General features: G+C 34.0%; 1 protein-coding gene across 3 annotated transcripts; it reads right to left on the minus strand.

Moving 5' to 3' along the window:
• Positions 1 to 1389: 1389 nt before the first annotated feature.
• LOC110627514 (AT-rich interactive domain-containing protein 2) lies at positions 1390 to 10344 on the minus strand. Of its 3 annotated transcripts, none has more exons than XM_021773877.2 (3): positions 10095 to 10344; positions 8796 to 9769; positions 1390 to 2941 (listed from the first exon to the last, which is right to left on the minus strand). In XM_021773877.2, exons 2-3 carry the CDS (start codon positions 9759 to 9761, stop codon positions 2057 to 2059), a joined length of 1851 nt encoding a protein of 616 aa, XP_021629569.1. In that variant the 5' UTR covers positions 9762 to 9769; positions 10095 to 10344; the 3' UTR covers positions 1390 to 2056. The 3 variants fall into 3 exon arrangements, with proteins under 3 accessions (XP_021629569.1, XP_021629559.1, XP_021629564.1); XM_021773867.2 differs by having other exon boundaries at positions 8796 to 9780; XM_021773872.2 differs by having other exon boundaries at positions 8796 to 10344.
• Between the last annotated feature and the right edge of the window lie 3576 nt (positions 10345 to 13920).

Raw genomic sequence — 13920 nt, forward strand, 5'->3', positions numbered from 1 at the left:
CAGCTCCAAGATCAATACAAAGAGGGTTCAAAGACCTAAAATACATTATAAGCTATTATGAGTGTAAACGAACCGAGCCGAGCCAAATTTTGAAAAACTCAAGTTTGATTCGATAAAATTTTTTTGAATTTGAACCGAATTCGAATTTTACTTATTTCGAACTCGAATCGAGTATTAAGAAGTTTAAGTTTAGCTCATTTAGCAAACGAGCTACGAGTGGAGCTTTTGTCGAGTTTAATTTAGAATAGTTCACAAATAGTTTAATTTATTTACACATATAATAAATTTTAGTTTAAAACTAATAAGTTTAAAATTAAAATAATTTTATTTAATTAAGCATATCTACAAATTAGCTCGTAAACTTATAAATGTGAGCTTTTAAATCTTAATTATCCAAATATATACAAATTTAAGAGTATAACTCAACTGTATAGAGCTGAATTTTAAAAAATTTAGATTTGACTCATTAAAGTATATATAGGGTTTGAATTTATTTTTTTTATAATAATAATCTCAATTTACTTAACGAGACTGTTCACGAGCCTATTTGCGAGTTTGCTCATAAACTCAGAAACGAGCAGAACTCATGAGCCTTAACGAGGTGAATATTATGGAGCTCAAATTTGGCTCGTTACCAAACGAGCCTAAAAATTAAGCTCGAACTTGACTCGTTCAAAAATCGAGTCGAACTCGATCGATCTTTTATCAAATCGAACCTCGAGTAGCTCACGAACAATTTGGTTCATTTACACCCCTAAAAGCCATAGTCTAAAAATAAAAGCCACTTACACTATAAACAAATCAAGTCGAATTGAGTTTTAAAGCGTTTAAATTTAGTTCATAAATTTTTTTAAAATTCAAATTAAACTCGAACTTGACTCATTTCTAACTCGATCCAAATACTAATAAATTTAAAATTGATTCATTTAGCAAACAAATTTTTATCGAGTCAAGTTTTGAATAATTCACAATAAGTTTCATTTATTTATAATTCTAATAAACTTTAGTTTAAAAAATAATAAGTTTAATGTAAAATAATTTTAATTGAACAAATAAATAGAGACCAATATGCTAAACCAACCAAATATTTGTAAACTCAAATTTGACTTGTTTATTAAAGAAGATCAAAATTTAAGTTTGAGTTCTACTCGTTTAGCAAACAAATAATATAAAATCAAACTTTTATCCAGCGGATCTCAAATCACAAAATCTTCCCAGTCAAGCTTTCGGAGAATGGGGGAAAAGAGCTTCAAGGATGGCGATTTCTTTGTTCTGCTAGTGAATCTACAAGCTTTCAACCCCAATTAACATAGGTTGATTATCAACAAAAATAATCATTCCGAAGTCTTAACGTCAGTGAATAGAACTATAAGCACTTAAAAGCCAAAATAACAATCGATAACAATAACATTCATTAATGGGCTCAATATCAAAAATAAAAAGAAAAGTGAATGTTCAAGAAAAGATGCAAATTCCAGGCATTTCAGAGTGGCAAGTTATCACAAGAAAACTTGTCTGTATACCTATCTTCTATAGAACTGTGACCAAAATAACAAACTAATACATGAATATTGAACATGAGAATCAAAATACATTGCCAAGAAAACCATCATCCACATCTTCCAGCATGATGTGAAGAACTGGAAAGGGAAAGAATTTGAAACTCTCCTGCACATCGGCCCCACCATTGTGCCTTTTCTCTATTTTTTCTTCCTTCAAGTTGTATAACAAAGGACGAAACCACTGTAGACAGTTTCCCAACCTAAAGTTGAGCGTCTGCATAATTCAACGTCACTCGATGGGCAGCACGGGGAGAACTTGACATCCTAAATTCTTTTCCTAGAGCCGACCAAAACTCCCCATCAGCTAGCTCCACCGTATTGGTAAATCTGTCTAAAATTGTATCACTCTCAAAATCTGATCAGCTAATTCTATCAAAACTTTCAGAGGCATCAAGTGATGCTGTAGTGGAATAAGAAGTGAACAATTGTGAACTTCCAAAAATGGATGTAAAAACATCAGTTGTTCAAATTTCAAATCAGAGCGACTGGATAGTCTACTCAATTTCAGTGCACTGCTTATTCTCTGAACATATCAACTTGTTGCTGCCGGGAACCTGGACTGCTCTATGACCATAATTGTCACTCAAGGATCCAAACTCTGATTCATCATCATCACTATCAATATGTTTTGGAGTCACACGATTCTGATAACTTCTGCGCTGAACCACAAAAACATTGAAGTAATAACTAACCAACTCCTCTCTTTTCTTTCTAGGGAAGTACTTTCTATAATCATCCCAAAAACTCTTGTCTAGTGATGGGGGATTAAATCTAACCATATTCTTAAATCTCATTTCTTCTTCAGCAGTCCATCTAAGTGAAATTTCCTCACCCATGTGATCAAATCTCCATTGATAGAACATGTGGCCTAGTTCAAGTTTCAATTTCATTCTGCTTTCAGCAATGTGAAATCTGACACATTCAACAGACCCTGGAAGCTGACAACTACAGACATCACGTCTTCCCTTTCCAATAGAATCTGTTTCAACTGGAGCATTATGGTCTCCATCGAAAGGCCATACTTGTGTGCCTAGCCATCTAGGGTCACTCTCAGAAACCATGCCAGTCCATTCAGGGACGTCAGCTTGAAAACGAGGACCCACAGGAACATGCCTCTGTATTTCATCCCCAGATGGACTTTGTGTAGATTTTGCATCAGATAAATCATCATTTACAAGTGGTTGCCCCTTCAGGCAATCTTCAAACTGTGTCTTGGGGGAACCAATCAATTGACTTTGAGCAGCACATGAATTGCAACAAGAGCATGAACGAGGCTTCACTAAAGTATGAAGCCGCTCACTGCATCTTAACCTCTCCGCAGACTGGTCAGTGGCAGCAGTAACCTCCTCATACATGGATGGATGCATCTTGTGATTGCTCTGTAGCAAGTTTAAACTGTTTTAGTAAAGAGAACATGACCAGAACTTTTATTCGGACTTCTTTTTCCACAACTAAAACTTTTGCTAGAATCCATTTACTTATGTTTGAAACATAAATCGTAGAGAGAATTTTTGAAGGGCTGGGCCTGGTCAATGAACTAGGCCAGCCTTCTTGGCCAAGTCAGTGAGCATGGTTTCAAATCGCGGTCGCGGCTGCAGGTAACGGAAACAGGCCTGTAACGGTCATAACATAACAGTAACAGCCTATTGAATTTTTTTGAAAAATTTGCAAAGTTCATGAAATTTGCAAATATTTAAAGATATAATCAAAAGTAAGTTATACAACTTAATAATAAGTACAAATATATCTAATAAACACAAAATCCATAAGTTTTAAATATCATACATAATAACTGATGTTCCGTGATCCAAAGAAAATAAGGTTTACAAGAGTGAGTGTAAGCTTGGTCTTCCTCTCAGCCAGGACCCCTACGATGAACCGACCGATGAATATGCTGGCTAGATCCGCAAAGCTCTTAATGCTCCCTGCCTCCAAACTGTTAAACGACGCCCGAGCTGACCCTGTGAGGGTAGTGGGGAAGACTTTACACATTACGGTATCTGAGAGAGTTTGGAGCTCCATGAACATTTTGTAGTTCAGGATGTACTCCCGGGGGTTTCCTACGCCATCATAGGCCTCCATTGGCGGCATCATGAACTTCTTTGAGATGGTTTTCTGTTGGATCCATCTTGAAAAGGGTGAGGACGTGGGTAAAAGAGCCTGGCTACTGTCTTTTGCCCCCAGCTCAGCCGGGAGCTATTCTTTCATTCTTTCCAACTTCCGGTTTCTTTCATTCTTTCCAACTTCCGGTACACATCCGTCTCCTCCTGCCTTGGCCTTTTCTCCGGGTGATATCCCCTCTCCCACTCTTCGCTTTCTGTCCTCCCTATTGGACCAGCTGAATAGCTCTCTCTGCCTCATTGTTCTCAATGAGCTCTCTCACCCTCCAGCCTCTGACCCTGACCGCATGCTCATTCTCCCTCTCAGCCTCTCCACTTCTTTCACCCGTTCTCCAGCTACTTTGTTGGGGGATTTGGTAGTTGAAGGTGGGTTGGAGTTCAGTGGTGTTGAAGCCTTCAGCTACAGAGGGTATGCTCAAAGGTGTGTTCTGTCCCAGTCAGTGGGCAATGTTCTGTAGCTGAAGAGCCATGGTTTGTAGCTCTTGAACAGATAAGGTTGTTCTGGGTTAATTCCCTGCCGAGCTCGACGAGGGATTAAACAGTACCGGTGGTTGATTTGATGGGGTTGTGGGACTGGAAAATGAGAACTGCTGACCTTCATGAGCAGAGCTCAGGTTGTTTGGGATGTTGGTGGTGTGGTTAGCCATGTGGATCTCAATGGGTGTTTACGGAAATGGAAACTCCGGTGACAGAAAGATCTCCTTCGTTTTCCACAGATAGCGCTAATTGATGTTCCGTGATTAAGAGAAAATAGGGTTTACAAGAGTGTGTGTAAGCTTGGTCTTCCTCTCAGCTGGCACCCTGCGATAAATCGGCTGATGAATATGTTGGCTAGATCCGCAAAGCTCTTAATGCTCATTGCCTCCAGGCTGTTAAAACGCCCGAGCTGGCCCTGTGAGGGTAGTGGGAAAGACATTACACATCAGGGCGTCCGAGAGAGTTTGGAGCTCCATGAACATTTTGTAGTTCAATATGTACTCCCAGAGGTTTCCTACGCCATCATAGGCCGCCATAGGCGGCATCATGAACTTCTTTGGAATGATCTCCTGCTGAATCCACCTTGAAAAGGGTGAGGACGTGGATAAAAGAGCTTGGCTGCTGTCTTTTGCCCCCAGCTCAGCCAGGAGCTATTCCTTCATTCTTTCCAACTTCCGGTCCACATCCGTCTCCTCCTGCCTTGGCCTTTTCTCCAGGCGATATCCCCTCTCCCACTCTTCGTTTTCTGTCCTCCTATTGGATCAACTGAATAGCTCTCTGTCTCATCGTTCTCAATGAGCTCTCTCACCCTCCGGCCTCTGGCCCTGACCGCAGGCTCATTCTCCCTCTCAGCCTTTCCATTTCTTTCACCCGTTCTCCAGCTACTTTGTTGGGGGATTTGGTAGTTGAAGGTGGGTTGGGGTTCAGTGGTGTTGAAGCCCCTTTGTTGCAGCATCTGTCCCAGCCAAAGGCAGGAGGAGACGGATGTGGACCGGAAGTTGGAAAAAATGAAGGAACAGCACCCGGCTGAGCTGGGGGCAAAAGATAGTAGCCAGGCTCTTTTACCCATGTCCTCACCCTTTTCAAAGTGGATCCAAGAGACCATCTCAAAAAAGTTCATGATGCCGCCAATGACAGTTTATGATGGCGCAGGAAACCTTCGGGAGCACATCTTGAACTACAAAACGTTCATGGAGCTCCAAAATCTCACACACTCTTATAAACCCTATTTTCTCTTGATCACGAAACATCAATAACTAACCTCAATTACTATTAGAATGAGCATTTAGTATTTAAATTATGCAAAATAATTTAAAATATTCGAAAAAACTATAGTTTAATTTAAAGTCAGGTTCTTTTTTATACTTACTACCTATTTTTCATAAATTTTTAAACTTGTAAATTTTATATTTATATTTTATACTTAATATTTAGTTATCATTTATTATAACTTGTAAGAGCATAAAACTCATTTAATAATTAGTATTAATGATATTAGGTAATAATTTTGAACTTCTAAAGTTCTACATTTCTAATCTAGCATTCTAAATTCTAATTATTTCTAATTATTCATTCATTAAAAAATGATTCAAAAATATCTAAAAACTTGTGGAAAAAATAATAAAAACTTACGTTCTAAATTTTTAATATAAATTATCTAATATTCTAACTTCTAATTTTTATTTATGCATTCACTAAAAAATTATTAAAAATATCTAAAAATTATTGAGAAATAATAAGAACTAACTTTTTGCTCAATAGCACTTCAAAACCACTTAGTATATTGGATGATTTGAGCTCTTCAACACAGGAATTTCTAGAGAAGTTGATTAATAGCACTTGAAGAGTCTTAAAGTTGAGAGAAAATTTAGAGAAACTTGAGAGAAATAATAAAAAAAAAAAAGGTAAATCTTGGCTTGGGAGGAAAGTGGATGGCTTCAAATGTGAAGAAAAAGTGTCTTCTACCTTCAATAATTCATACACTACACTGCAAGTGGTCTCTTGCAGAAATTCTAAAGATTTCTACCCATCAAAAGAAGGTAACAACCTTTATAACCGTTAAGCCGCGGCCAATAACGGTCGTGACTATTACGTAACGGCCGTTACTAACACAAATTTTAATCGTTGTGAAATAATGACCTTAACAGTAATGGCTCCTTGGAAAACCTTAAAATAACGGTCATTACATCGTTATTTAAAACCATGGTAGAAGGCCAAGTAAAGCATTGAAATAAGGATGCACCACCAAGGTAACAACCATTCATTATCCAAAGTGATAGCATCTGTGCAAGTCTAACTTATCACATTTATGAGCAGGGGCAGATCCAGTATGGATGGAGATACCAAAACATATACAATGTTTTTTTTTTTTATATTCATGCATAATACATAATTAAATAGCGAAAAAGGATACATGGAGTCGACCCTAACTAGTTTCAATTAATGCTTAGTTGTTGTACCTAAATATACAAGTATGTGATTCCTGCAAGGCACCAATGGCAAAAATTCTTTAGAACTGCCACTGTTGATAAGCTAGAAATTGCACATTTTATTGATACCTATTTAAAAGATTCTACACCACTGGTCATCAAAACTCAAGTTTTCTAATGACCTATAAAGAGGGTATCTAAACGCCAAATGTTCAAGATAGCCACATTTATAGCTTATATAGATTGTTTAACCAGGATTTCAAACAGTAGATATAATGCAAACTTTATAAATACCTATTACAAAACAGAAGGGTTCTTGATATTATAGCCTCCATTTTGGAAGCATGCTTTCCAAACTTCAAATGCCAAGCTAGCATGGAACTGAGTATCTTATATTTTAAACCAATTATCAGATACGACAATTGAAAAGGGTAACAACTTCTAAAAAATAACTGCATTTGGCTATGTTTCTCGGGTCTATGAACATATCTATCTATCTATTCATTTTACAGCATACAAGCATACATGTTTAAATGTTTTCATTCTTTTCTCTAATTTCACTTATCAATACTGGGGCATATGCTTCTTATTAGTTTGAGAAAGTGGTCTAACTAGGTTTCTTGAAGGCAAAGCTTCAAAAATATTAAGTCAATCAAGTTGCTAGGGAAGATGAGATCTTCTACAGTCGATATTAGTTATCTTTAGCGCTTTACCAAGGATAACAGCATTTGTGCTGGATGTTGACTTGAATCAGTAACAGACAATTAAAAATAGCTAAATTGAGCCTTAACTATAAATCTAGGCAAGAAATGAGAAACTGTGAATCATTTAAACTAACCCATAAAAATGAGATAGAGAAGTTGGCTAGCACTCCACACCAAATGCAAGCCAAGAACCTAAGGAAAGATAAATCCTAATGAATCGCCTTTATACAGTCATTCAATCACTTGGATACCTATAAGGGTCACACTCAAAACCACCCCTCCAATTCAAAGCCTTTAGAACAAAAGCCCTATACATGACCCTTTTGAAATTCTACTATTACACCCCACTTACCAAGTGCCACTTGTAATTTATAAAATGACATGTTTCATGATGATTATGAGAATAAAATATCACAATATACTATACTTGGATTGGAATTCCCAAAAACAAAAAGGAGATGCAAAGCTGTCAAGCGTGCCTCCAGCTCCAAGTGAAACAAGCTCAAAGCCTAATTTCTAGCACCCAACCACAAGGGCTGCCAGGCAGGCATGTGCCTTAAATGTTGCAGGTGTGCGCCTAGGCATTCGTTTGTTATATTTATGCTTGATGTGTTTCTTTTTTAAATTATGAAGAGCAAATATCCAGCACTCGATCTACTTTATAAGTAGGCTTACCTTAAGTTTATACACACCAAATAACAAAACAATTGAAAAATAATAAAATGACAAACTTAGTAAATTAACAGCTACAACTAACGAAAAAACTAATAAGTAAATTTTTTTAATACTTCAAAGACATATTTTTCAAAACCAAAGGACCAACTAATGACTTCCCAATATCACATGAACTAAATAGTAAATTTTTCTCAAACTAAAGACGATTACCATATTACTAATTCTGAACTCCTATTTGTTTTCCTTTTTTATCTCTTTTTTTTTTGCATGTATTTGTTTTTGGTTAGTCAAATATTTAGAAAACCAACACTAAAAAAATATCTAAAATCGTGTGAAGTAGAAAAACAAAGAAAATAAAAAGTCTTCTTAGAATGTCGATTGTTTTCCTTTTGTGAAATGTGAAGTTTGATAAATATTTTATAATCATTTGTTTAAGTTCAACATATCTTCATTGCATATTTTCACTTTAACAATCACATAAATAATAAACATTTTAGGTCTATTTGACATTGTTGTTAAAGTTGCTATTGAAAAAAAAGCTTTTCAAAATATATGGTCAGAGGGTATTATAAATTAAGTTTGACACATTTTAATTGTAAATTGAAACGGTTCTTTTGCTGTAAAGTGCTTTATAGCACTAAATCTCAATGCCAAACGGCCTCTATATGAAATACCAAAAAAGTCGCATTTTTATTAGTGTTGGCCCCTCAGTGAAATTAAATTCTAAATCTAGCTCCACCTATGGCTTTAGGCAAAAAAGGAAGTGTTTAACAACAAAACTAATGCATTGAATATGAAGAATCATAAATAACTGAAGCAAAAATATACCTGTAAGAGAGATCGTTCAGAATTTGAATCAACAAGCCTTTTGCGCAGGAGAGCATCTCGTGCCCTGACAGCCTGGGCCCATAACTCTCTGCCTTTATAGTCCTTAAACTTAGATGGTATTTCCTCACTCAAAGGACCATCAGGACATTTTGCAATTTGGATCACCCATTTCAGCATTGTTGACAGTGATTCTCGTTTTCTCTTCCGTGAATCAAATATTTTTTTGCCAATTCTAGGATCGAGGATCACAACATCATCATCATCATAAGATTTATTTTCCTTGTAATCACGAAATTTTTCATCATCATCATCAGTATGCTTATTTCCAATGCCATTGCAGACTTCATGTAGATCTTTCATATCCAGAAGACCTTTTTTACTCTGCAAGACATCCATATTAATGTTTTTGCCATTTTTCTTATGTTTACCATCCTTCCCCTTTCGATATTCATGTGACAATAAACTTCTAAACTCTGTCTCTAATTCCGTTGATAAACAGCTTAAATTCCCATCCAGGTGACACTGCCCAGTTGCCAATTTCCCATCTCTAAAGCTTCCCCTCGACCATCTTTCCAACTCATACAAGTACTTAAAATAGATTAATTTAACTGAAGTTGAAGCTCTAATATCCAACCCTAGCTCTTTTACAACAAAGGTCCAGAAACCGTTAACCAAATCAAAGCCGCCTCTGTTTCTCACCACCCGGAAAAGTTTAAATAAATCCAGAGATTGCCCATCAGGGAGCAATGCAGGAAGAGGCCTAATGCATCCCCTAGAAGCAGCCTCATTGGTGAAAACCGAAAGAACCTGATCAAACAGGCATCTTAGTTTCACTTCATAATCATCATCAGACTCATGGACAGCATTGCGATCCTTTGCCTCATGATTAGCGTCAGTACTACAAGCATTACCCTTACATCCATTGATAATATCAGCACAATCTAAAGAAGACCCATTTGCTAACATTGACCATCCTGCCATGAAACTATTGCTTTGTTTATATATTTTTTCTTCTTTTTTTTTTTTTTTTGGGTTTAATCTTCTTAGCTTAACTCCCTAGTAATCAAAAAACAACAAGAAAGAAAAGAGTACAAACAATAAAAGAGCACAGAGTTATCTTCTTTTACTCTATGTTCACAAGTTTATATGAGCAATAAAATCAAGAAACCAACAGAAGAATATCTACAAAAGAACTAAAAGTTGACATGAATCTGAAATCAAGGCGTCAGGGAATGATATTGCAAGGGAAAATTAGGTTCGCAAACAAAGCCCCCAAAATTATCCTTTCAAGATTTTTACCTCATTTTTTCTGGGTCTTGAATTCGATTTATTTGCAGGTTCTGTGCCTTGCAAAGCCACCAAATTTATTTACACGAAGTTGAAGAGATGATACAAAGACAACAACGAGCGCAAGAGAGATTGGCGAAAGAGGTTTGGATTCTTGAAGGAGAAAATAAAAAGATTAGTGGATTCCAGCGCAGAGAATTGAAATATATTGGACTGGGATCTAAATGAACACAGAGAGACCGGAGAGAGGATTTATGATTAGGGTCTCAACTTTTAAAAATAATTTTGACTATAAATTGTAATAAAGGAAGAATTTGTCTAAAAAATCCAAATGTTTGCTTCAATTTACCATTTCTAACTATTTTGATTTTGAATTAATTTTTCAAAATTATTCAAATTAAAAATTCTAGCTAAAACTTCTTAATATTGAAAAAATTTAATAATTGATTTAAGGAATAAAATAATAAATTGGTAAAACATTTAGATTTTTTTTAGTTCAATTAGCATAATTAACCATACCAGTTTTTTAATTACAAATCCAATTTAACATCGATTCAAAAAAAAATCCAATTTAACATCAGTAAAAATATTTGAATTACTAAAATATTCTCCCGTATAAATTCATTATCTTCCAATCTTATGTCAATCTCTCTCATCCATTTCCATTATAATTGGACATTCAATCGATTCGATTTAAAATCAAACTGAATCGTATAAATTAAAAATTAAAATTTTGATATTTATAAAAATTAAATCGAATCGATTTTGATAAAAAATCAAATTAAATTAAACCGATCTTATTCAATTTGATTCAAATCGATTTATATTTTTAATAGATTTTTTATTTTTTTACACTTTATTTTTAATATTTTAAAATTTAATTAGAATATTTTAACCTTAATACGATCTAAATCTCTTTATATTATTATCACTAATTAGTTTGATTTATTTTTTTTTATTTTTTCTAATCAAAACCGAACTGAATCGAAATAATTAAAAATTTTAAAATTAAAAATCAAATCGAACCAAACTAAATAAAAAACCAAACTGAATTTTCAACTTAAGTCGGTTCAAAAAATCCTTTTCTCGATTCTTTTTCACCCTTACAATGACTCCAAAGAGGATTAATTGCAAGTTGATACCAATTGCAATGAGTATTTAAATTCAAGCATAGATATCTATAAAATATTATTTAGGATGTTTAATTCCCACAAACTTTTATATTTCTTGCCTCTTAGTTATTACTAGCCCAAATTATTTTTTTAAGGCAAAAATATTTCATATGATTAGAGAAGTGAAATTAAGATGTCTCGCTTAAGCAATTGGCATCACAACTATACAAAGTTAACTAGGATCATAACACAACATTAAAGTCTTGAGTACAATATGGGTTATACTAGAAGAATTAGAAGGGATAAGAGGATGAAAGAAGACTATGTGAATATAACGGAAGGATTTGGAAGAAGGATATTAGCAACAATAAAAAATGAGGAATAGTTGGAAATGGTTAGCTTGAGTATTACTTCCCTCCACCTACTAATGGTAAACAGAAAACATAGTCCAAATCTATGATATATGAGGACTATTTCAACAACTATAAGAAGAAAATATTATTAGTAATTGACAGCTGTATGCTAGGACTAGCTCTGCTAGCATAAGAATTGTTCTTGAGAGTTGCTTGTTAATTATTTTCTTCTTCGTTTATGTTGAAATAAACGCACAATACTAGATATATACGTGATCGAACGTAATTTCAACACATTTTTCATACAGTTCTTAATATTGAATTGAGTTTTTTTTTTAACTAATTTTTTTTTTAGTGATATTTCACAGAAAAACAAAAGAGAAATGAATTTTATAAAAAAAAAATTAAAAAGTACTGAAATTGACTTAACCAACAATGTGGGCAAATCTACCAGATGATTGTGTTTCAAAACCCAAGAGCTGCCCATATTCTCGAGTTGAGCTAACCATACTGCAGTTGAAAGATTTGAACAGCAGTTTGTCCAAACTATTGAGCAAATCAACAGTCTGCATAGAGACCTAATAGTGAGCGTGAAATTAATTCAAATTTGAAATAAAAGACCAGGTCTCATCATTCAAAGCCGCGGGACCCCACTCGATTTTCCCTCCTTAAGCACTGCACAATATCTCCTTAAATCAAGGAGTCCTCTCCCGAATGGAAACATATTAAAAGAAGGATTCCTAAATTGAAGCAATAAGGATTTCCTATCTTAAGAATGATTCTGCTAGGGTTCAATACCTATTTAACCTTGTTTTTTTGGACAGAGCAGCAACTTGATCACTATCTCTTCCGACCAATTTTCTTTTCTTTTCTTTTGTATTTTCTTTCAAACCATGAGTGGCTAAATTCTTTATTTCTAGTTGGAGTAAGGTTGAAATTTCAATTTATCTATAAATTATGAGATCTAAATATAATTGTTTATCTTTTATTCATCCAATATTTATGCAATTTCAGTTCTTAATATTATTATTGCTTTGTTATTTGATCAATATGACCCACTATTCATATTTTTAAAGTAATATATTGTTAGTTTGGATGATTGAAATCCGTAATTGCATAAATTATTTAACAATTAGTATAACCCACTAAGAAATTACATGATTTAGCTTGAACTCATCACGCGGTTTGGTTTATTGGTTAGAATTGAGTCTCTCTAATTTTTAAGGCAGTTGATAAATTAAAATTCCATATACGTTCTTTGAATGATTTGTTGACTAGGGTTAATTAGTAAACGCTTCTTAATTAATCTAAATCTAAGAAGAGATCGGTTATGTGGAGTATCTTCCATAACTAGAACTAATTTATTGAAATGAATAAAGATATTTTTATTTCTATAATCAATTCCCAAAACTGAAATGGATTTTAATCTTCAACTAGAATTTATTTGCATTGATTTTATTCTCTTTTGATTACTATTTTATTTAATTATCTTGATCTTTATTTTGATTTCATCAAACCCATCCTTTTTACTTTTATTATTTATTTTTATAGTTCATGATTGGAAATTTTTAGTGTCAATTTTCTGTGGATTCGATTCTATTCACTCTATACACAATTCATATTCGTTGATTTTTGATAGATTATTTTTATGGTTTCGACATCTATCAATACGTCTCATTAATCACAATATAAGAGAGAGAAAAAAAAGAGAATAGACACAAAAAATCTAAGGTAATTCAATTATAAGGTTTATGTCCACAATCAAAGTAGAAATAAAGTTCTACTATGATGAAAAACTACAATATAATCTTTGTGAGTTATCAAACCCTCACCCTAATGTGTTTTCTTAAATCTCCCATGCTATCGATCTCCCTCAGCTCTCAATATATGTTCTCATTTTTTCTCCAATTCAAGTAGCATCATGGAACTTATAGATTGAATCACAATTTGACTTGTAAAGAAAATATATCCAAAATTCAAGCCACATGATTAATAATTTCTTTGTTCTTATATTGAGTAGTACTTCTTGAGATTATAATCGTTGAATATGAGAACTCTTGCTATTCATATAAATTAGGGAAAAGTACAAAAAGTACCATGTGGTTTTATCACTTTTTCACTTCAAGGTATGTGGTTTATTTTGAGGTTTATGGTTCAACTTTATGTTAAAGTAGTACCTTGTGATATGAGCTCGACATTAATATGAGGTCTAGAAATTGTCGTTGTTTGCAAATAACACGGTACCATGAGATACTACTTAAACACAAAATTAAACCACATGCTCTAAATTAAATTACAGACTCTGAAGTGAAAAACTGATGAAAGCACATGGTACTTTTTTATACTTTTCTCTATAAATTATACAATTTCCTT

The sequence above is a fragment of the Manihot esculenta genome, chromosome 1 (genome assembly GCF_001659605.2).
Source record: "Manihot esculenta cultivar AM560-2 chromosome 1, M.esculenta_v8, whole genome shotgun sequence".
NCBI lineage: Eukaryota > Viridiplantae > Streptophyta > Magnoliopsida > Malpighiales > Euphorbiaceae > Manihot > Manihot esculenta.

Coding starts and splice junctions, on each gene's coding strand:
- LOC110627514 (XM_021773867.2), bottom strand. Junction 2,942..8,795: donor CTGAACGATCTCTCTTACAG/GTATATTTTTGC, acceptor AACTTGCTACAG/AGCAATCACAAGATGCATCC.